Below are 25,117 nucleotides of genomic sequence, written 5' to 3'. Positions count from 1 at the left end.
ACCGGTACATCCTCGCTTCCTCGTCACCTCGCTTTCTGATTGGCTACACGTCACAGTCCACAGGCTGCATGCTCATTTGTTCCCGGTAGACACCACACACGAGAAGAAATCGGGCCAAAAAAATCCAACAAGTTGGATATCCCCGATTTCAGATCGGAGCGGTCCCGAGGTTCTTCCGAGTAGACGAGAGCAGTCTAAACACACCACACACGGCAAGAATATCTGATCAGTTTATTTTACGATTATCGGAGCATCCTTAAGATTGTCGTAAGGGGTGAATTGGGGCTAAAATCGGCCTAATTATCCTGCCGTGTGAACCAGCCATTATATGACGACACAAACATCTAGTGAATCATAAGTTATCCAGTCAGTGTATAATGTGTTGCATGACTCATGACTCGCTCCTCCCGCAGCTCGTAACTCCTCCTTCCGAATCTTTTTGTACGTTATCGGAAAGAATCGCTCGAGCTGATCTGTCTTTCATAAATCTGATAAAACTAAAGATTTTTCGGAGATATGAAGGATGTAATACTATTCTATAGGTTCTCACGTGAAACCATCACGTTCTCAGGTAAAACTTTTGCATGCTCACGTGAAACTTTTGCGATAGCATGCAAAACTAAACTAAAATTCTACACATGAAGCTTTCGCGTGAGCACATGAAACTAAACTTTAGATTTTTCACTCCAATGTCACCTTAGGGGCTCGGTACAAATTGACTTAAATTTGGTATTTGTATGTACAAAAACTAGATTTATTTTCTTAATTCATTTTGCACATTAAGAAAATGCATCTTGATTTAAGAAGTTTTAGATATTTGAAAACTGAAAACAAGACAAAAGTCTTAAGTAAAAAAGTCATGTTTGCAGTTTGGGTCCGGTCTGACTCGAGTCAAATTTCCTTGGGTTTGTTTTGGGTCTGGACTTTAAAAAAAGATTTATGCACATCAGGTTTGGGTAAAAAGTGATTCTGGTCATTTTGGATTGGGCACATTTCTTCGGAATACCCAAGAAGACCTCTATAACAAAGCAAAATCTGTACCCAAACCAACCCTCTGTCCCCTAAATAGTGCACTTTTTAGGGTGTGTAAATTATTTTGTAAACTGATTTGAATCATGTATTAGCAATTTTCTATTGGTGTTGTTTTAGGGACACAAGGACACCCTTGCACTTTTGTAAAGAAAACAAATGATGTGCATGAATATAAATGTATATGTAGGAACCGGCACATACTAAACAAATTCTTTGTGAAACAGCTGTCATATTTCCAGCAAGTATAATTCATTTTACAAACACAATTCTTATGTTACTTATGTTAGCAGTACAGAAATCATGATGAAAGAAAAACAATGTTTGGGTTAAATAAACAAAAAACACAGCAATGCATAATTCAAAAGTTTACAATTCAGCTTAATGGAAAGAGGCCTGGCATATCCCGGTGCCAAAACAAAACAATATTAAATCACTTCTGAGAAGAGAAGTGTTTGGCCATGTGGATTTTAATATATTCATGATATAAAGCCATATCTAACCACAAATCAACATGTTTTGAAGTACACAGATTGACCTGCGAGCTCGGATACAAGTCCCGGCTCTTCCTGTTTCTACTGAATAAAAGCAAAGTCAATGAGATTCCCTTTCAAGGCAGAAAAACAGCAGACAGGTGGAAACGAGAGGGTAAATATTCACACGCTTGCACAACATGAGCGTACAGAGGCAAACGTGTGTGAAATAGCACAGAGGGTCATTGACCGTGAAAATGAGAGTATATTTGTTGTTTTCTAGCAACAAAAACATATGCGGTAAGGGCAGCATGCGTATAAAATTATAGGGCAAATAGTGCAAACTTACCCCAGCACTGATTTTGCACTCTCGTCTGGTTTACGAACAGTGAAAGGACTGGGATCAAGCCCGATGCTCTTCGGCATAAAATCCCTAAACAAAATATGATGAGAAACAAAATGAGAAACGATCTGTCCGGAAATATCACACCCAAATATTAATCTCACTCAGTGATGTCACAATACTTCGAAAAAATGTCACACTGACTTTAACAAATACATAAAAAACACTGTCAGAAATAATGGCTTTAAATGGTCCCTAGCTGTCACTGATGCAGTAACCTTTAAAAACATCCTAATATGAATCATTCAGGCACAGATATGTACCAACATAAACCTCTGAGGTACTAATATGAACTCTTTAGGTACAAAAGGGTACGTTTTTGAAATTGTACCACCCCCGTGGTTGTTAAGGTGTATGTGACGGTTACTACGGTAAGAGCTATGTATGCACAGTGTTAGTGATGATGGTCAAAGGAAACACAAGTAATGATTTTTAAGAGGATGATGTTTGAGGATAGCCCTGAGATAAAACTACTCATTTGATACAAGAATGTTTAAAATCAATGCCTGAGTTCAGTGCGAGACACACGTGTCATCATGAAGCGCGTGCTCCTGTCATCATGTGTCCGCACTGAGGTCATACGTGTGCGTTCGGCTGAACTGACCTTGTGGAGTTGGTCATGGAGATGCTAAACGTGTCATCGAATGAGGTGAGCTCATACGGTCTGAAGAACCTGCTGTAAATATCGATGGTCTCGTCAAATCTGTTCACGCGCTTCACCGAGACCTTCTTCATGTTCTTCTCGCTCGCTCCTGAAATAGAAAAATATGTTTAGAAAACATTTGTGAAGTTTCACAGAGGAAGAATACAAGACTGAACTTTATCAAGCTAAATAATCATAATATATTTATTTTTATTGCACGTTGTCTCCTGCACACTTTACCCACAGATCTCCTAAATTTACATTCATACATACAGTTTTTTATTCATAGTGCATTCAAGTTATACATTTTATTATATTATATTATTTTACCAGGGCTGCAATTAATCGTTTTTGATTTTCCATTTTAATTTTTGATATAAACAATTACAAAAAAAAGGCACCACGGCTTTGCCACATATAGCCTATTGCAACACTCACCTAAAGGATTATTAGGAACACCTGTTCAATTTCTCATTAATGCAATTATCTAATCAACCAATCACATGGCAGTTGCTTCAGTGCATTTAGGGGTGTGGTCCTGGTCAAGATAATCTCCTGAACTCCAAACTGAGTGTCAGAATGGGAAAGAAAGGTGATTTAAGCAATTTTGAGCGTGGCATGGTTGTTGGTGCCAGACGGGCCGGTCTGAGTATTTCACAATCTGCTCAGTTACTGGGATTTTCACGCACAACCATTTTTAGGGTTTACAGAGTATGGTGTGAAAAAAGAAAAACATCCAGTATGCGGCAGTCCTGTGGGCGAAAATGCCTTGCTGATGCTAGAGGTCAGAGGAGAATGGGCCGACTGATTTAAGCTGATAGAAGAACAACTTTGACTGAAATAACCACTCGTTACAACCGAGACAGCAGCAAAGCATTTGTGAAGCCAATTTTTGTGACACACTTTAGGCCCCTTAGTGCCAATTGGGCAACGTTTAAATGCCACAGCCTACCTGAGCATTGTTTCTGACCATGTCCATCCCTTTATGACCACCACGTACCCATCCTCTGACAGCTACTTCCAGCAGGATAATGCAGCATGTCACAAAGCTCGAATCATTTCAAATTGGTTTCTTGAACATGACTGTGAGTTCACTGTTCTAAAATGGCCCCCACAGTCACCAGATCTCAACCCAATAGAGCATCTTTGGGATGTGGTGGAATGGGAGCTTCGTGCCCTGGATGTGCATCCCACAAATCTCCATCAACTGCAAGATGCTATCCTATCAATTTGGGCCAACATTTCTAAAGAATGCTTTTAACACCTTGTTGAATCAATGCCATGTAGAATTAAAGCAGTTCTGAAGGTGAAAGGAGGTCAAACACAGTATTAGTATGGTGTTCCTAATAATCCTTTAGGTGAGTGTACTTAATGCATGTTTTCAAAATCACTGAATTTAAATAATCGTGATTATGATTTTTACAAAAATCGAGTAGCCCAAGTGTGTTCCCTGGGATTCGAACAAATGACCTTTGTACAGCTTACTCAATGTGCTATATCTGTTACAACACATCTATCCTGCAGCGAGATGTAAAATGATTTACCTTCATCAGATGGTAATGGGAGAAACAGCAAAACTTCTGGAGACCACCAGTGTGTGTAACTGGGAGAAAAACAACCACAAATCAGTACCGTGGTAAAAACTTGCCATCTTCTTGATTTACACCTGCTTTGATTAACATTAGAGGATCAGGTACATACATTGGTCTATGAAAATGGCACACATTTTGTACCACTGTATAAAGTGTGGCAAAGTACCATGGTATTACAATTGGAAAACATCCTTGTACCATGGAACAGTAACAAAATAGACTTTATTCCTTTTTAGGCAAAATATAATTTCCTGCTTTTATTATGAAGTGAAATCCGACATTATGGTTCTTGTTTGATTCACACACAAACAGTCAAATTGTCCTGCGTGATTATTCAGGACAAACACAAAAGTTTAATTTGTCCCAGAATGTCAATTCAAGGAGTATCTGATGGTACAAACCAGAGCAGATTTACTTCCTTTTTATTGTGTCTGATAATCGTCAAACCATCCGGAGTTTTTTCTGGGCAACAAATAATAACAACCAGAACTTCAATTATGCAAGCAGTATCATCACAAAGGGTTTAAAAGGCCACGTATGGACCGAGTGTCAACAGAACTGGGTTACACGTCACCTGTTTTCATCTCTGAGCGTCTGGTCTTTACAAGCCAGAGTTAAAAGACAAATAGAAAGCTAACCAATACTGTTAAGTGGTGTTTACCAAGTTATCTATTCCAATCAGTGGCTTGCACAGGGGGGATGGGGGGGCTGCCCCCCGTATCAAAATGCAATGTGCCCTTCTCCAGTAATAGTAATAATTATTAAATAACTACACATGTATATACAACTGCCACTTACTGAACAATAATAATACAAAAATTATTTAAAGTTTGTTGCGAGTCTTCAAACAAGCTATGCTAGCGTCACAAGCAGCAGGTAAGCCAATATAAAAAATATACAAGTAAAACAAGTAAAATGAGTCTAGTTTTAGACCAAAAATATCAAAGCTTTGTTCATAAAACAAGCAAAAAATAAAATCTGCTTGTTTTATGCACAAAATCACTTAAATTTGATATTTTTGGCTCATCAAGAGAAAGCATCTTAATTTAAGAATTTTTAGATATTTTTACTGAAAACAAGACAAAAATACTAAGAAAATCTTTTCTTGAAAATCATTTTTGCAGTGTAATACGAGCAATATTATTTTATCATATTTGATACTGCTTTAACCGTCTTATTAAAGACACATCTTTCAATTAAAGAGATGAATCAGAGGTGCATATTTGCACAGAAAGATGCAGATGGATGTTAACCTCTGTCGGTTGTGCGGTAGACTCATGGTGTTACTGTGGTGAAGGTAAAAATCTGTTGGCAGTTCCCAGAGATGAGGTTTGGATTCAGACGGCTGGTAAACCTGCAGGAACAGATTTATAGCATCCTGTCTGTCTGCATCTAAGAGAGAGAAAGACATTACTTACAACAAAAAGTGAGTTTCAAGGGTCATGTTTCTTTCCAAAAATAATATGCATATTTTTCTCATTGCTCATTTTAGGGTGAACTGAACATGCAGCCCCTGTAATATTATAACGTACAGTCATTGTAAAGTTTCATTTAAGTCCAAGCATCAGTGTATGGTACAGAGCGTTTCTTAAAAAAACAACATGAAAGCTACGAATGAATCATTTCAAAAGAATTTACCAGAGCCCTTCATTAGAGTGATGCTATTAATAAAATACAGAGAAAAGGATAAAAAATAGAAGAGAAAAACTGAATGTGGTCTATTTCAGGAAGAAACTATTAATTCTCGGCAGGGTAAAATACTCATCTATTAATAAAAGCAAAACATCTTTCTCCTTTATGAACCATTAACAGATTGACATATGAACCATTAACAGTGTTCAGCATTTCATGTTTACAGCAGAGACTTGTCTTAAAAGGACATTTCACACAAATAAACGTCAATTTTAGAGCTGCAACTTTTTTTATAATCGGTTAATCGGCGATTATTTGTTTAATTAATCAACTAATCGAATAAAACATAAATATTATTCAATTCGATATTTAGAAAAACATCAACCTGTAGATACAGTTTAAAAGTACCCCAATTTAGAACTTCAGCAGAGGACCTGGGAACGTGCAGCTTGTGCTGTATGAAGGCGGTGGTGTGGGAGCATGTGATGTCACAGACCAACTAATCGATGATGAAATTAGTTGACAACGAATGTAATTATCGATTTTTATTGCTTTAATCGATTAGTTGTTGCAGCCTTAGCAAATTTCTTTGTTCAGCTGAATACAAATGAAGACATTTTGAAGAATAATTGCAACAAATCAGGGGCACCATTGACTTCCATAGTAGGAAATAATAATACTATGGAAGTGAATGGTGCCCCTGATCTATTTGGTTATTAACAAATATCTTCATTTGTGTTCAGTAGAAGAAAGACATTTATACAGGTTTGTAGAAACTTGAGGGTGCCATGATGACATTTTCGGGTGAACTGTTCCTTTAAATAGATCTAAAGAATCAATGAATATCAGACTAAAGTAGAAAGCCTATTGACCTCATATTGAACTATCCACAACTTTAAAGACAGAATATCTTTTAGGATTTTATCATAGTGTCATTACAAAAACAAGAAAATAAATAAAGCATATGAACTTGATATGAAGAGTCAGGTGAAGATGTTCTGGTTCCACTAACAAAGATATTAAACGACATCTACATCACCTCAGAGATCACCAAAGCGCCAATTCACTTACACACAGTCTGATATTACCCTTAATGGGTTTCATTCTATGACATAAGACTGTAAGAATGAAAGAGTCTTAAAATTATCAGCACTTTTGAGTTACTGCATCTGCACAGCAAAACCAAATAAACTGTAGGTGCTTTATCTACCGTAAAGTATTACCACAGTACACCGCAGTGTTAGGACGAAGTTGCAAACTGTCAGGTCAACTCATTTTCTGGTGAGAATAATTCAGTCCCACCTGTAGTTTATGCTTAAATGAAATCTGGTGGGATTTTGCTGTTGTCATGACAACCCGCACAAGCATCATTTCTTTCAAATGTCATTGTAACGTGACATATTCTTGATGTTTCTGCACTAAACAAACCTCCAACATTCACAGACTTGTGTCATGGTGTTGACTTTAAAATAAATCCTTAAAGATTGTGCAATCAAACATCAGCAACTGTTTACGCAATACATGCACAACAGCCACCAGATAAATTGCGCGCATGAGGACAATATACTGTAATAGCACAGCTTTATTGAATTGTGCCACCTCTGCCAATAAGCTAAATGAAAATTACAGCAATTTTCTCAGATTTGATTTCGCTCGTCTCCTAAAACCATGAGGCTGTAATTATGAGCTTGCGAAGCGATTTACAATTAACTTTGACTTTGCAGATTCAAATATGTGAGTTTAAGAGTTTAGATGCAAATGTTTTTCTTGTAAATGAGGATTTTTTTATCAGGCTCCTCTGTTTAGGTTGAGTAATTTTACTTTAAAGGCGGTGAAAAATTTATTAGTCAGTAATTGAAATGCCTTTTTTTTACAAATGTGTCACTTTAGTCATTTCACTGGTATTGGTATTTAACAAATTTGACTGACTTTCGCTTCAAAACCCTCTATGAACATGCAAGCTTTTTTGGCAAAAAACTCTACTTCACAAAAAAAACTTCTTTGGACAAGACATCACTTAAGATGCACATAAAGTAAAAAAAGTAAAAAATGAAGAAACTAAAGCACACATTAGGGGGCGCTGTGATGCATGTCACTGACACATATGGGTTGTATTCAGGTACTCACAAGGACACAAGTTTAAATGTGATCTATGGTCACATTCGTCTTCCATGCACTTTCAGGACTTTGCCGAAAAAGTGACGAGACGTTTAACAGTTTCTTTCAAAAAACTGTATTTCTGAACGGCCTTATGCTGTGTTTATACCAACCGCGGTAGAGGCGGCAAGCGTGAGTGATTTCAATGTTATGTCAATGTGAAGACACGTTGACGGGGTCTGGAGGTCCCACGGCGCGGATGAGGCGTTTAGCGCGGCGGACGCGTTTCCGCCTCTTTCGCGCGTTTAGTTTGCGCGAATTGAGCATATGGTGCGGTACGCACGACTGGTGCTTTTTGTGCATTTGTGTTTGACGCGAATTTGCGGCTGACGCCCGAGTTGAAAAGTTTTAACTTTGGCGGATTTTCGCGCCGCGTTAACCAATCAGGAGCCTGCTTGCTGCTGTGGTGGCAGCCCCGCCCGAAGTCACTCATTCAGCATGAAGGCTTGATATTGTCCGCGAGCAGTCACCCAGAGCTATACGACACAAGTTCTTATTTCTATAAAGGACCTCGCTTGGAAGAGTGTCAGTGAGGGCAACCTGGTAAGATGTAAATACACATTTCACTTTTGAGTCACGTGACGTTTATCGACCCGCGCCGTTTATTTTCCCCCTATAGTAAGGTTACCAAATACAAACCGGTTAATCTCTTTTGATAAATGCACAATCAACATCAGTCACCTGCAAACAGACAACCGCATAGCACTTACCCTCCCACAAGAAGCGGATTCTGCTTGCTTTTTTCTACTTCGCTCTTCACGCAAACTAGGCCCGGTAGACATGATTTTGACGCCTGAAACGTGGTTGGTGTAAACGCAGCATTAGGCCGGAATTAAGCAGATTTGAAGTGAAAGTATTTGATGAAGGTATAATATGTGTTAGGAATGGGCACAAGTAATCGATTGACCGAGAACTTGGATGTGGCATCGATGATCGATCACGAAAACGATGACCATGTGGGTTTATTTAATTATTTTTTGTTGTTATGGCGGCATTTGGATATCTGGTTGGCATTACAAGTGCCTGTGGTAGTGAAGACTGGGTGCGTGTTTGATGTTGACGTAAGTTAGAAGCTAGGCAAAATTGCATAGATAATTGGAGTCGATTTTCCTCGATTATGAACCTGATTTTGCCTAGCTTTTCGGTGAACTACGGGTCTGTGTAATAAATGCCGCTCCATCTGAAAGCAGCTGATGGCGATTTAATACAAATCACCGAACCAGCTTTACTGATGACACGCGCATGATAATCACAGTCGATTTTTTGCACAGCCCTAGTACCATGCATGCAATGATATTGCGTAGTGATATTGCGTCGGCTGCTGCGTAATATTTTTGCGCCTCCTGCAGCCATGTTACGGCAGCAAAATCCTTGATTACTACGCCAGAATGAGAGTATAGTTCCTAGCCATATCTTCCTAGAAAATCACAACTTTTAATTGTCTGCCGGTCTTAGTACACGATGTAACTACAGAAGAGTCAAGATTGAAATAGGAAAAATATTTAAACTCTTTGGTGACTTTTAGCACGATGCTAATGGTCTAATCAGATTCAATGGATTATGCTAAGCTATACTAAAAGTGGTTGTCCCAGACCTGGAGATCAGCTGAATGGATACCAAAATGGTAAGAATCAAATGTTTAACTCTAGGGGAGCTGGAAAATGAGCATATTTTCAAAAAAGTGGAGTGTCCCTTTCATTTTACATCTTGACTGAGAACAGGTGAGAAGATGACACGACACATCTAACCGCTAAAATGATAGCAAAAAACTTAAAGCTGATTAATGTTATGAAGCTCGTACTTTGACTGGATGTGTTTTAAAGCGCACTGTTATTGTACACATACACAATGGGAGATAAACTTTCTGTCTTTCGCTTCTGTTTGTGTTTATTAACCCTCAAGTTTCACTTCATCATGCAACTATTCCTGTTATAGGTCTCTGTTAAAAACATTTAATTCATTAATAATCTAGTATGTGTTCATTTTTCTGTCATAGTTTCTTCAAAATGAAGTTTTATTTGAGTTTTATTTATACAAATATTTTATTTTCATCATGACACGTATGCCCCGCCCCTTTGATTGCCCAGCTCCCAGTTAATCGAGTACTTGTTTTCAGACCTATGGATTGATGACATAAATGCACATCCCTAACATGCGTCGAGAGCATTCAGTTAACATCATTTTCTCGGCATCCGAGCATCTCAAACACTTATTCAGATATGCATGTTAAATAACCAGGCATCAAGTCCCATTATTATTTACCCAAACTATGTCAAACTGTGAACCAATATGGTTAAAGTTTCCAGGAAGGTGGAGTCCGATCAACCTTGGTCCCAAAAGAAGCATTTAGATCCTGTAACCACAGAGACTAGAATTGGGTTTGTTGCCATGGTAGAAAGAGGAGAGCGTTTGAAAACATATAAAATACCTGAATCATGTCAGAAAATGATCATAAGAATTTACAATAGCCAAAATGAACCTGGGGGGAATAAACATGGCAAAATTCCTCACTGATTTACTGTAAGTCCTTTAATAATGTTGTTGCTATTATAGACGATGTGTTATTGTCAACTACTCAACTGAAACATACAGACATGATTACAAATAAAGTAAAGGTGGTTTGTAAAGAAGTTTTTTTACCGTGGGAGCGATCGGTTCGATGTAGATCATCCAAACTGGCCGTTTCTACCACTTATAAATGTAATCATCATAATTCACACAAAGCGGCCCATCAGCACAAAGGGGAATATGAATAATTTATATAAGTGAGATGGTGGGTGGACGAGATAATGGCTCACACGTGTCGCCCTCCCTCTCTCTCAGTATCCACAACCCTCCTTAACTTCTAAAACGTGGTATAATATTATGTAACATGCACATTTCTGGATGAAGTTTTAGTAATGCACATTAAACCACACAGAATAGATGTGTCGGAGTAACAAGTGCATTATAACAGATAAACATCTACAAGACATTAAGGGAAAGAGTACAGTATATCAAAGTTTTATCATTACTTCCGATTGGTTACCTGAGAAAGCGTTGCTATAGTAACGAGACAGCGTTTGCATGATGTCTTTGGAGTGCTGCGTCCAGGGAGCGATCTTGCGGTACGTCTTTACTCGGTGGACCAGCTGAGATCCTCCATACTGTAGAGACAAAGTGTCTCCGTGGTCCTCATACAACTCTTCAAACAATCTTAAAAAACAGCAACGTTTGATTAACACAACTGCAATCTTCACAACAAGATATTATACATCTATACCCAGGGTTTTACTTGAGTACACTATACAAAATGCTGGGTTATTTTAATTATATTTCACCCAACAATGGGTTAAAACAACCCAGCATGGGTTAAATTACAACGCAGTGGGCTGAGCTCGTCTCTTTTTGACCCAACGATAGATCAGAGTGTAATGTACTTAAGTACACTTTTTAAATATCTGTACTTTACTTAAGCATTATTTTTTCTAAATACTTGTGACGCTTGCTTTACTACATTTGAAAGAAAAATATTGTCTAAATTTTAGGAATGCACCGATACCACTTTTTTGGAATACGAGTACGAGTACTGGTATTTCAGTACTTGCCGATACCGAGTACTTAATAAAAAACATGATTTAAATTTACAGGTAACAGCTTTAGTCATATAATACAAAGGACTAGTTTTCCAGTTTGTTGTAAACTCTGCCTCTTTGGACAACACAAGAGGCATTAACCCCTTACACGCAGCTCAAACATAGACATTTCTCAGACCGTGGTATCGATTCCAGGTATCGGGGGACTTTTAACGAGTACTTTAGAAAATGTGGTATCGAGGCCGATACCAGTATCGGTATCGGTGCATCCCTACTAAATTTGTAAAGCACTGTATATAAACGCTATATAACACATAATGTACTGTATATAGTGTTGTTTTTACCTCACACAGTCAGTATCAAATTGAAGTTTGGGTCTGTCTATTAACCCGAGTGCATAGAGTTGATACGCCAAGGCACATTTTCCCACCATGAACTGTGCCGTGTTGGTTCGATCGAGACAATCCACACAGTTTGTCCTCAAAACTCCAGTCTGATAAAGTAAACATACTTTATTTTATTAATGCATGCTTGGGTTTTCTATTTCTGTAGACATATCATGGTCAAAACACAAAAATTGAATCACAACAGACTATGGTCAGATCAGGTGTCATATGTAAAGGTGAAGTATAGGACTGTCCATCAAGAGCACCGGGAATATTCCTGGACTTCTGGCATAAATGCTTGGTTTAAAGGTCTGTGCTGACCCATGTTATAAGGACTTGTTTACTTCAAATTTGTAAATGTTTTACTATGATGGTCATGTTGTGTAATCAATTTCATTTAGAGGGAAAAATAGGGTTTTCTGTGGTTTCTTAATTTATTTGGGTGGGTGTAGGATTTCCTGGCCTGAAATTGTGTCCTGGTACAACCCTGGGGAAGTGTGTAATTTTTCTGACGTTAAAATTATTTAATATATATCTGATGCGACATGTTTAAACTTAACGATACTGTCAACTTTTGAGTCTCAATCAATGGTGTGTTTTTCTCTTATATATAGGTGCTGGAAAGTGATGATAAATAAGTCGTAATAATTATGAACCAGCGATGATATTGAGATGAATCAGGATGTATTGAATCACAACAAATGTATGGTAGTGTTTTGGATGGTGACACGACTCTGTAAAAAAATGTACTCATTTACCTGTAATCTGCCGTTGGGTGTCACCTTCCCCCCGAGATCACCCCATCTGCAAAAAATAAAGAGTTTCATGAGCCCCGTCTTTAAATCCCATCCTTTAAAGGTGCATTATGTAAATTTTATAAGGATCTCTTGACAGAAATGCAATATAATATTCATAACTATATTATTTGTGAAGTTATTAATAACTTAGAATGAGCCGGTTTGATGTAAATACACAGCGGGTCTCCATACATTAAAGAAACACTATGCAGTTATTTTACCTTAATATAACAGTTTCAAAGTTATTTCGGTGGTAAACAAAATCATAGTAGGGCGAATCATCCTCCTGTTGAAGCTCGGGGAGGACGCCCGCTAGCAAAACCAGCAATGCAAGCTTGAGAGAACCGCCCCTGATAAATCTCGCGAGAATCACGACTTGCTTTACGGCAACGACGTCACACACGTTAGGCTTGTTCGACTTCGTGTGGCGCTGCAAGAACCGACTGCCGGATGACGTCAAAGTACCGCGAGAATGATCTGTGACGGCACTTTGATGTCATCTGGCTGTCGGTTCTTTGCAGCAGTGCATGAAGTCGATCAAGCCTATAGCAACAACTGCACGCGCGAATTTGAGACGTGAGGCTAAACGATTTAAAAGTTAAGAAAGCGCGTTCGGAAGAGAGTAGGAAAAGGAAAAGAGAATCTGACCACATTAGGAACCGGACAAGAGTCCCACTCGGTCAGGTTTTTACTCGTTGGCATGAGCTAAAAGACAGCACTGGATGGGATGCTAATCTGGCGATCTTGTTGATGGACTAGTAAGTAAATCTCTTAATTGTAAACTTGTTTGCGGTCTATGTTGTATGTTGTTGCGCTTGCTTGTAGTATGTCATGCGATTATCATGACAACAGTTAATATCAATATCTCACATAATTATCAGGACATAAATAAGCCTAGAGGTTGTAAATAGTGTAAACGTGCACAATTTGCAAACTATTATGATAAATAGCAATAATCATGTATAGTGACATTATAACGACCAATGTTATAAAATAATGCAACATACACAATTAACTTTGTCATGGCGTTTTGTAATGTTTAAAAGAACACAAATGAAATGATACAGTAGACATAGACTATAGACGTTTACTTGTGATGTAGCTGCAAGCATGTTAAAACGTTATAAGCCAGCAAATGCGGTAGGCTACTATATTATTATATACACTCTACACTTGAAATAAACTTCTTATTATCCTATTACCATCATCTGTAGTTTAGTAGACTATGCAGTAGCCTAATATTTGTATGAAATTGTGAAACATTACCTGGTCATTATCTTCGGAGATGTACTAGAGTGGGAAATTACGACAGTTGCAAGTATTCTCCAGCGACTCTAGGGGTCACTGTTTGACAAAAACGCAGAAAATGCATAGAGCGGCTTTAAAGTCTGCGTCATCTTTCTACAGTAGCCCTAAATGGACAAACTGATCTACAGAGTGCTTTCGTCCCTACAGTTACTTAAACGACGACATGTTTGTCCTGTGGCGGCTATCATATGTGTTTTGAAATGAAGGGGTGAGCTGTAGGTTGCAATTCGCAATCTCACCACTAGAATGTACACACCACCTTTAAACAACAGTTCAGAAAGCGGTTCCCATTGTTTTTTTGTAAACGTTCACCTGTGTAAATATGGCAGCAGTGTCGCTGTATGAAACATGCAAGTGCTTCAACACGTGAAACGACCATCAGTGATTTTATGACGAGTGCAAAAAACAACAAAAGTGCTGCCTTTTATTTCAACATTGATTAACGTGGCTGAAACCTTCTCATGAGCACTTATGACGGGAACACAGACATCACCACACACATCTGCAGATGTGAAGTTCATTTCAATTCACAATGTTTTCATGAATGAACACCTGCTCAGCTCTGGAGCCTGTATGTTGGTTTATTTGCTTTTCGATATTTGAGTGACAGATGGGAAAATTTTTCAAATGAGCAAAATAGGGGTGGGGGGAAATGAAATAAGAACAAATCAAAAAAAGTAAGCATATATAAATAAAACACCCAATACACATGGATACACATCTTAATTCTTTCTCAATGTTTACACTCACTTAAAGGGGACATTCCCAAGACTTTTTTAAGATGCCAAATAAGTTCTTGGTGTCCCCAGAGTACATATGTGAAGTTTTAGCTCAAAATACCATATAGATAATTTATTATAACATGTTAAAATTGCCAATTTGTAGGAGCAAAAATGTACCGTTTTTGGGTGTGTCATTTTAAATGCAATGAAAATCTGCACTAAATTGCAGTGCCGTGGTTGGATAGTGCAGATTAAGGGGCGGTATTATCCCCTTCTGACATCACAAAGGGAGCCAAATTTCAATCACCTATTTTTCAAAATGCTTGCAGAAAATGATTTTACAAAACTAAGTTACTGGGTTGTTGTTTTTTGACCCCAGCTCACCAAATAGGGGGTGTGAACTCCAAAAGTAGGCAGTACCTCCAAAAAGGAGCGAGTAGGGTTAGCTAACAGATAACAATTTTGTTCCCAGAATGTTAGTTATTTTTAAGGTATGTTTTGGTTCCCTAGGAAAGTTGTCTTAACAGAAATGTTCTGGGATGCAAAACCTAAACTTTGTTGTGTTTCTTGGGATAGGGATTAGGCGTGTCTTAACTATAATAACTAGCTTCCAGTAGTGGCCAATGCGCATTCACCAGAGAGTATCAGCGTAGGACTTTAGTATGTTTGGGGCAGACAGACGCAAGTGCGTTTCTGTATTATTTCTTTGAAAACAAAACCAAAGGTTTAAAAAAATAAGAACAAAAGTCAAGCAAGCATTCTATGCATTTTGTTGTCAAGGTAAGTGCACGCACACAAACACACACGTCTGTTTTGGTGGGAAATTCCATATAATACGTAATTAACAGTGGTTCACTTCCGCGATTTGGTACGATTGCGCTCACATTAGCAGCGAACCGATCTGGAGTTCACATGAACCGGACCCCAGACCACCCTTTTCAAGCGGACTCGAGTACGTTTCGCAGGTGCGCACCCGAGTTCGGAAGACAGCGTTCACATCATCCAAATATAACTCTGATGTCAATCGAACCCGGGTGCGCACCAAAAGTGCTAATGTGAAAACGCCCATAGTGTATACTACTAATTTTAAATATTATAAAGATTTTTTTCTTACAAAATCGCATCAATTACCTGCAGATGGTCTTTATTAACCCAACGGAGTCGTGTGGATTAGGTTTGTGAAGGATGGATGACTTTTTCAAGTCTAAAGTTGTTCCCTAGCCGCTGTTTACTAAGTTATTGTTATAAAGCTTGGAAAAGAAAGGACATTTACTAATATAACACTGAGGGCCCTATCTTGCACCCAGCGCAATTGACTTTGTCAGTGACGCATGTGTCATTCGTATTTTGCACTGGCGCACAGCGGGTTTTTCCCTCCACAGACGCACGTCGGCAAACTAGGGAATGAACTTGCGCTCCCTGGGCGGTTCAGCGCAAAAAAGGAGGCGTGTTCCGGCGCAAACCATCCCTGATGCTATTTTGCAGTTTCAAAAAACAATTGCGCCACTGACCAAAAAAAACTAGTCTAAAGTCAGTGGCGCGTTGCGCATGGTTCATTATGCTATTTTAAGGGCGCATGCTTGACCATAATGTATAGCGTGCACAACGCGCACACACTTTGCTTATCTAATCTACACAGATGCAACAGTTATTTTTGCAAAACATAAATTGTTACAATAAAAAATATTAACACATGAGATAAGGGGAATCGTAGTGGTGAGCATTGTGGTGATAGTTTTTATTTATTTTGTGGCTGCGTTAAAAAATTATCATGCAAATAACGATTAAAATATTTTCATAAGTTTGTTGTGTGGCTGTATTACGTTTATTTTATGTAAATAATAATTAAATTGTTTTCATAAGAAACCTTAATGTATATGAACTTGATTTGTAAGTGTTCTTTGGGGTTGGACCTTGCTTGCGTTTCTTGGGTCCGATTTCAAAGCCCCCAAACCCTTTCAGCGGTGAGGGTGGACGCAGCGATGTCCTCTGCTGGCGTCAGGTCCTGAGGCAGATCCACCTCCTGTTACACGGCGTGCCCGATTTATGTTCGCAAGCTTGGGATTCCCCCGTCTCCTGACATCATTGTAGCGCTTGGCGCAACGATGGGGATGCCAGCTGATGAGACTGTGGCTATTTCCTCTCACGCCTGTTAAACCGACGCTGATTTGGGCGGGTTTCTCCTATCCCCATACAAAACAACTTCTCTGTCTTTGACTGCTCTTACAAGAACGTCGGTCTCCTCGGCTGTGAACCGCTCCTGGCGTGCGCCTGGTAAATCCGTCATAATAATAGCAACCCGCCATGGAACTTGCGCACTTGCGTTTAAAGGGAATGTTGGATAGCGTTCTGATTGGTTTATTTGACGTTACGCCCAAACCACACCTATGAATAATAAACCTACTTCAGACCAACCCCTTATTGATTTGCGCCCGGCGCAAGAGTTATTTCTCCCGCCGGGAAAATAGCAACAGCGCCCAAGATCCGCCCACAAACTCACTTGCGCATTGCGCTTCGCACTTGCGTTTCAGATCGTTAAAATAGGGCCCTGATTGTGTTTGTCTGAATAAAGATAATTATATACATCAAGGATGGCTTAGGGTTCATGATTTTCATTATCGTTTTGAGATACAAAGTGATTTTATTACAGGAATAGATACTCTTAATTTTAGTTACATAGGATTGGACATTATTTAGGAGTCTGATTTAAACTCAGCCTTTATTGAAATACATCTACCTTTCATCAGGTCGTAACGTGTGGCAGTAGAAGTCAGGTCTGTTGACGAAGAAACCCGTCCTCTTGACCACGTTCTCAGCAATCATACTCAACCGATCCAAAACATTACACAGTTTACTGGAGACACAGAGAATCAAAGAGAGAAACCTTCAGCGCTGACAGGACGAGGACACGACATCCCATTACATAATCGTGCTTCTTCACACACAATGTTTCCAGTACTGTCTGTGTTTGCCAGTACCTCTTGGTGTAGCGGGCCATGTCCCAGGCGATGTACTCGATGCCGTGCTCAGGAGGAAGAAACTGATTAAGGTTTGTGATAGTGGGATAAAGCTCATCGCTCAAGATCTTCTCATGTCTCCTTTTCTCACGTTTCTAACAAAAATAAACAGAACTCATTAGATGTTAAATCCTTATGATGTTAATACACAAGTACAGTACAGCTAATGCACTTTTAATATATCAAACACGTCAGTGGACTGTAACGCACACGTGATCTAACGCAAATGTACAACACTGATAGTCACTAGCTCACATTAACATTGAACTTTTTTATCTTTGCGTCTCTCCCCACCACTTTTGTGCTTCACCGTGGTGCAGACAATGAAACACACACTCAAAATTGGACAAACACACACAGACACACACACCTGAAGGCCAATGCTAGTGTGTTTGTGTTTATGTGTGTGTGTGTGTGTGTGTGTGTGTGTGTGTGTGTGTGTGTGTGTGTGTGTGTGTGTGTGTGTGTGTGTGTGTGTGTGTGTGTGTGTGTGTACCTGGTAATTATCACGTTGTTGGGACCAATTGTCCCCACAAAGATAGGAATACCAGTGTTTTTGTGACCTTGTGGGGACATTTTGATGTCCCCATGAGGAAACAAGCTTATAAATCCAACAGAATGATGTTTATTGAAAATGTGAAGTAGCAGAAAGGTTTCTGTGATGGTTGGGGTTAGGGAATGGGGTAGGTAAGGGGAATAGAATATACAGTTTGTATGGTATAAAATGCATTACGTCTATGGAATGTCCCCACAAAACATGGAAACCAGAATGTGTGTGTGTGTGTGTGTATTTGTGTGTGTTTGTGGTGTGCATGTGTGTGTGTGTGTGTGTGTGTAAAATCACACAATGTTCGGTCTAGATAAAGGTTGTCCAGTGACAAAGACCCCTAATGACCCAAACAAGGTGCATTACATGTGAAGAATGCTGCTAATTAAGTGCACATCATCATTTAGTGCGCTGAGCATGTACTCACATGTGTGTGCACACACATACACACAGGAGTAACACATTAACACATCCTTTTATCAGTGTTAAAATTAGTCTACAATGTCTTGGCTCACAGAGATCCACATTTAGCACAAACATGTATGCTGTGCACCACGTGTATGATGTGTGTGCGGTCCGACTGTGGCGATTTGGGTCTTTTGTTCTCTTTTACCCCGTGACAACCAACGTGAGGAAAAATCTGGACAGCATTCATTGCCACAAACAGCACTGTGTGTAAGTGTTGTATGCTGTAATAATAGTTAGTGCCGGGCACAGCATTCTGAATATGTGCAGCTGCGGAGTGTGAAAAACACTCTTATCATCTTTCACCAAAATGTAACATATTTTGCATTGAGGTTGGGCTAATAGAAAATGCCAACATCGTGATTACTTGCAACTCACCCGCAAAAAAAAAACATCTTAATTAAACACACTGAAATGCACACTTTACATTTCCACACAATTACTTCAAATAATAATAATTTTTTGATTAAGTAAACAAACAATGAAGTTGATTCCGATCACAATATAAATCAGATTTTAAAGAGTTCAATGATGTGCATAACCGGGTGTCAGAATTGCGCGTATGGCCATATATCTGCTCCGAAATGATGCGCCTCAGGTCAGCTGTGAGTTCGGCCAGACTAATCCAGACGCAACTGTATCAATGTATGTATAGATGTATGTATATATCTTTGTATCTATCGATATATGTATCCATCGATGTATGTATCTATCGATATATTTAGTGATGTATGTATCGATGTTTGTATCCATCGATGTTTGTATCCATCGATGTTTGTATCCATCGATGTTTGTATCGACGTTTGTATTTGTATCGATGTATGTATCGATGTTTGCATCTATCAATGTTTGTATCAATGTATGTATGTATATATGTATGTATCGATGTTTGTATTTGTATCAATGTATGTATCGATGTTTGTATCAATGTTTGCATCTATCAATGTTTGTATCAATGTATGTATGTATATAAGTATGTATGTATGTATCGATGTTTGTATTTGTATCAATGTATGTATCGATGTATGTATCAATGTTTTTATCAATGTTTGCATCTATCAATGTTTGTATCAATGTATGTATGTATATAAGTATGTATGTATGTATCGATGTTTGTATTTGTATCAATGTATGTATCGATGTTTGTATCAATGTTTGCATCTATCAATGTTTGTATCAATGTATGTATGTATATAAGTATGTATGTATGTATCGATGTTTGTATTTGTATCAATGTATGTATCGATGTATGTATCAATGTTTGTATCAATGTATGTATGTATTTATGTATGTATCGATGTTTGAATTTGTATCAATGTATGTATCGATGTATGTATCAATGTTTGTATCAATGTTTGCATCTATCAATGTTTGTATCAATGTATGTATGTATGTATATAAGTATGTATGTATGTATGGATGTTTGTATTTGTATCAATGTATGTATCGATGTATGTATCAATGTTTGTATCAATGTTTGCATCTATCGATGTTTGTATTGATGTTTGCATCTATAGATGTATGTGTCAATGTGTGTATTAATGTTTGCATCTATCGATGTTTGTATTTATGTATCTATCGATGTTTGCATCAATGTTTGCATGTATGTATGTATCAATGTTTGTATTTGTATCGATATATGTATTGATGTATGAATTGATGTATGTATCGATGTTTGCATCTATTGATGTATCAGTGTATGTAACAGCGGTTGTGTCGGTGTTTGTATTTGTATCGATGTATTTATCGATCAATTTATGTGTCGATCGATGTATGTATTGGTGTTTGTATGTATGTATGTATGTATCGATGTTTGTATTTGTATCGATGTATGTATAGATGTTTGTATCGGTGTATGTATCGATGTTTATATGGATGTTTGCATCTATTGATGTATGTATAGGTGTTTGTGTTGATGTTTGTATTTGTATCAATGTATGTATCGTTCAGTGTATGTATCGATTGATGTATGTATTGATATATGTATTGATGTTTGTATCGATCGATGTTTGTCTTTATTGAATAGTTTGTTTTACTCAAAAATCAGTTTCTGTAGCTCAGTTTGTAGAGCGCTGCATTAGAAGCACAAATGTGATGGGTTTGATTCCGAGAGAACACACTATACTGATAAAATGAATAGCTGTAATGCACTGTAAGTGACTTTGCATAAAATCACCTGAAGAAGGCATAATGTAAACGAAAGGTCACAGTTTAAATTTCATGATGTTCACTTTAGTGCAGGATATATTTGTTCTAGGCTCATATTATCAGAAAATAAGAGCAGTTTAATTGTAAACCTAACTAGGGCTGTAACAATTAATCGAGCAACTGCTTGTTTTCTCAATTAATGAATTGTAATGTATTACGGTGAAATCCCGACATCCCAAAACCAGGGGGCGCTCTTGTGCAGAAAATCCCTTTGTGCCACAGAAGCAGCAGCATTACAAACGCTATTCCAGGAAATGTCTTTAAGAATATTTATATTGCTGTTCTTCAAATTGTTTCAGATATTTTCATGATAATAAAGAATATTTTGAATGATTTTGTTTAACAAGTGTTGGATTTTTTAATGCACGTTTTAAACGTTTCAGATTTTAGATCGATAAGGACACACACAAGCTGTGCATCAAACACAGAATCGTAGCCTTGCGATCCAGAATCGATTTCAGACAGGCATTTTTAATGGGACATGCGATTAATCGTTACAGCCCTAAACCTCACACAAAGTTCATTAAGAAAGTAAACAAAGTCCAGTTTAAATATGATGCTCACCTTGACCAGGTTAAGAATTATAATTGGTGATCCAAACCTCTGGAGCATCTGATCAAAATGAAGAGCTGCTACATGGGAATATGGGTCAGCCTGGTCCACTGAGAGCAAGAGAGAGAGAGAGACATCTGGTCTTTACAATGAATCTGTGAACTAAATTTATCCATACACAAAAACACAAAATACAACCCTACCTAACCCTACTGAAAAATCCAGACCAGGATAACCTGTAGCTGTTTTTAGCTGGTTTAAGGTGGCAGTAGCTGGTTTAAGAAGTTCTTCCAAACCTGACAAAACTGCCAAGTCCATCTAGACCATCTTAAAAAGTGACCAAAACACAGCTAGACCAGCTTGCTACACCAGCTAATACCAAGCTGGCAGACCAGCTAAAACCAGCTCACCGATGTATGTATCGATGACAACACCATGACGCAATGATTGACAGGAGGGGGACTCGGAATGCATTTGCAAATAAATTGTGCTACATCCACTGCAGTTGGTAAACGCAAATGCAATCCCAAGTGTCGTACAGTCTTTGCTTGACCGTGTAAAACACAACTAAACAGTTCGGGTAATACATTTATCATAAATTAAATGATTAAAGTTACATTTTTTATTTTGAACCAAACATTGTACATGCAATAAGGGAAAATGCATTGAGAAAGGACTTGTCACATTGCATTTTACATTCAAAATTGAATATTGCTGCCAATATGCTTCCATATGGATATATCAGCCTGGATTATATAATGTATGGGTCTATCACTATTCTAAAAGTCTAAAATGTGTTTAACACTGGTCATGTACTGTACTGAGCAGTTGTTTTTGTACTCAATACAGAAAGACCAAAATAATTTAATTTATTGATATTCAACGAGCACCCTGATGTCACGTGTTGATGACACACTTATAGACGCTTTATGTGAGTCAATCTAAGAAGCACACAATAAGATGTCTAGTGTAGATTAGGAGCTTTAAATAAAAATCCAGACACTGTCAAGCAGTCCATGACGACCCAATGTTACTTTAAAACGTAACATGTAAATGACAGTGACCTTGAGTGCTGGATCAGGACAGTAATCGTGAATTTACTGAGTCAACATCTGCAGAAAAATCTCTTACACAAACCTGCCAAGACTATAAAACACAGCATACAAACACCTCTCTAAGTAGGTTACGAGAACAAGGTTCTCTCGTATACACAAATCTCCCTTTGACAGTACACGAATTCATTAACGTGACACAAAGCATATTCAATGTGTGCATAATCAAACACTTTATCCGCTCGATGGTCCTTCAATGGGTCAGGCAAAGCTGCCCACCGGATGATGACACATGTGACATAAGGTGTGGATTTAGGAAAAAACTGCCCCTTATAACATACATTTCATCTCAATCTTCATTATACTTCAAACAATCATGAAAGAGGGTCATGCATTGAGACTTGCGTAACTGTATTTCGGCACAAGTGTTTTGGTGACTTTGTTTAGAAGAAAATCAATACGAGTTATCTTAGAAATCTTTTGTGCAAGCACCATTTTTAACCTACATATAACTGACCTAATTACAAGATAAAACTTTTCATTAGAAAACCCTCTTCTTCTCAAAGGACACTGCATCAGACACAGTTTTCTACAGCGTAATGTCATTAAATTGCATAATGATTAGACACAACAGCAGACACACAGCATGATGAGTCTGGAAATGGACAAAATCACAAATTATTTTTACCATAACTACGAGCTTTACTTTGTGTCACAGTGCCATTTATGATACAATGCCGCTGATGAAATTTGCTCCTTTAAAAAGGATGTTTAAAAAAATACTGTATATAATTTACTATAAAGATACTATGAACTATAATGAGCTGTTTTTTTGGGGGAGTTTATTAGAGTTTCGGCTGCCTAAAAAAAGATGATTTCCGTAAAACTTGAAACACTGTGAAACACAAGCAATCAAATCATCAAAGAATTTGGATTCTATTGTCAACATTATTGTTTTCACATGCACACACACGCATGCATGCATGCACATACTCACATGCATGTGCATGCACGTGCACACACACACACACGCATGCATGCACACACACAAAAACATGCACAAACTCTCATACACACATGCATACACTCACATACATGCGCGAGTGCGCACATACACACGCATGCATGCATGCACACAGACAAACACATGCACATACACCCGCATGCATGCACAAACTCACATGCACCTGCACGCGTGCACGCACGCACACACACGCATGCATGCATGCATGCACAGACAATCAAACACATGCACATATGCCCACATGCATGTGTGCACACACACACTCACATACACGTGCCCACACAATCACACGCATGCATGCACAGACAATCAAACACATGCACATACACCCACATGCATGTATGCACACTCAAATACACGTGCGCACACATTTGCGCACACACCCACACGCATGCATGCATGCACACACAAACATGCACAAACTCACATACACAGCAACACACACATGCATGCACGCATACACACAAACACACACTCACATTCACACATGCATACACACACACACACACACACACACATGCACACACAGACAAACACATGCACCTGCATGTGCGCGCACACACACACACACACACACACACACACACACACACACACACGCATGCATGCACAGACAATCAAACAAATGCATATACACCCACATGCATGTATGCACACACACACACACACACACACACACACACACACACTCACATGCACGTGCACGCGCACACCCCCACACGCATGCATGCATGAAAACACAAACATGCACAAACTCACATACACAGCAACACACACATGCAGCATGCACACACACACACTCACATTCACACATGCATACACACACATGTACGCATGCACACACAGACAAACACATGCACACACTCAGATACACTCATGCACGCACAAACACGCACAAACACACACACACACGCACAAACACACACATACGGGTTTATGTGTATTACAAGGACACTTCAGCCCAAACCAGTTTTTTGGTGTATTAGGGGGACACCCCTTTCCACTTGCTCTACAGAGTTGTGGTGCATATCAAAAAAATTTGTTTTAGCCACACAACACAGATTTCACTTCAGAATTCGTTTACACTCAACACAAGTGATATTGTAACAACCTGACAAAATACATAATTATGAGGACATATTATAATTACATGCAAGCCCCGCCTGTGACACAAACCTCTATTATGAGGACAGTAGCTATAATACACACACACATGCCATTATCATGTATTGAAGGGACACACATGTATTAATAGGACATATCTAAACGTACACAAAATTAAGGCATTGAATATTAAAATAACATTGCTGACCTTAGGATAAATAGTATAAACTTTAATATATTTGTGAACTTTTATGAGACTACTGTCAGTAAAACCCTTCTGGTCACAAAGTTCTGGTCTGTTAATAATGCCCTGAAAATAAAAACTTTAAAAGGTAGTAAACAGTTTTCTTATTTTGCTCCTAAACTTTGAAAGCCACCACAGCCTTGTTCAGAATTTAGACACACTTGATCATTTTAAGTCTACAAACTCA

At 38.4% G+C, this 25,117-nt stretch overlaps 1 protein-coding gene across 1 annotated transcript in view; it reads right to left on the bottom strand.

Annotated features, from left to right (window-relative positions):
* The window catches only part of fig4a (FIG4 phosphoinositide 5-phosphatase a), an 81,590-nt gene that overhangs the window by 15,896 nt on the left and 40,577 nt on the right, over window positions 1-25,117 (bottom strand). The window contains exons 11-20 of the mRNA XM_065256455.2: window positions 21,519-21,616; window positions 17,696-17,829; window positions 17,455-17,571; window positions 12,649-12,694; window positions 11,849-11,997; window positions 10,958-11,124; window positions 5,394-5,532; window positions 4,093-4,151; window positions 2,510-2,657; window positions 1,852-1,935 (exon numbers count right to left, since the gene is read on the bottom strand). Coding sequence (XP_065112527.1) covers window positions 1,852-1,935; window positions 2,510-2,657; window positions 4,093-4,151; window positions 5,394-5,532; window positions 10,958-11,124; window positions 11,849-11,997; window positions 12,649-12,694; window positions 17,455-17,571; window positions 17,696-17,829; window positions 21,519-21,616 — 1,141 coding nt within the window. The remainder of the gene's footprint in view (window positions 1-1,851; window positions 1,936-2,509; window positions 2,658-4,092; window positions 4,152-5,393; window positions 5,533-10,957; window positions 11,125-11,848; window positions 11,998-12,648; window positions 12,695-17,454; window positions 17,572-17,695; window positions 17,830-21,518; window positions 21,617-25,117) is intronic.

The sequence above is a fragment of the Paramisgurnus dabryanus genome, chromosome 12, assembly GCF_030506205.2.
Source record: "Paramisgurnus dabryanus chromosome 12, PD_genome_1.1, whole genome shotgun sequence".
NCBI classification, from domain to species: Eukaryota; Metazoa; Chordata; class Actinopteri; order Cypriniformes; family Cobitidae; genus Paramisgurnus; species Paramisgurnus dabryanus.
This window is presented reverse-complemented; position numbering and strand designations above follow the sequence as displayed.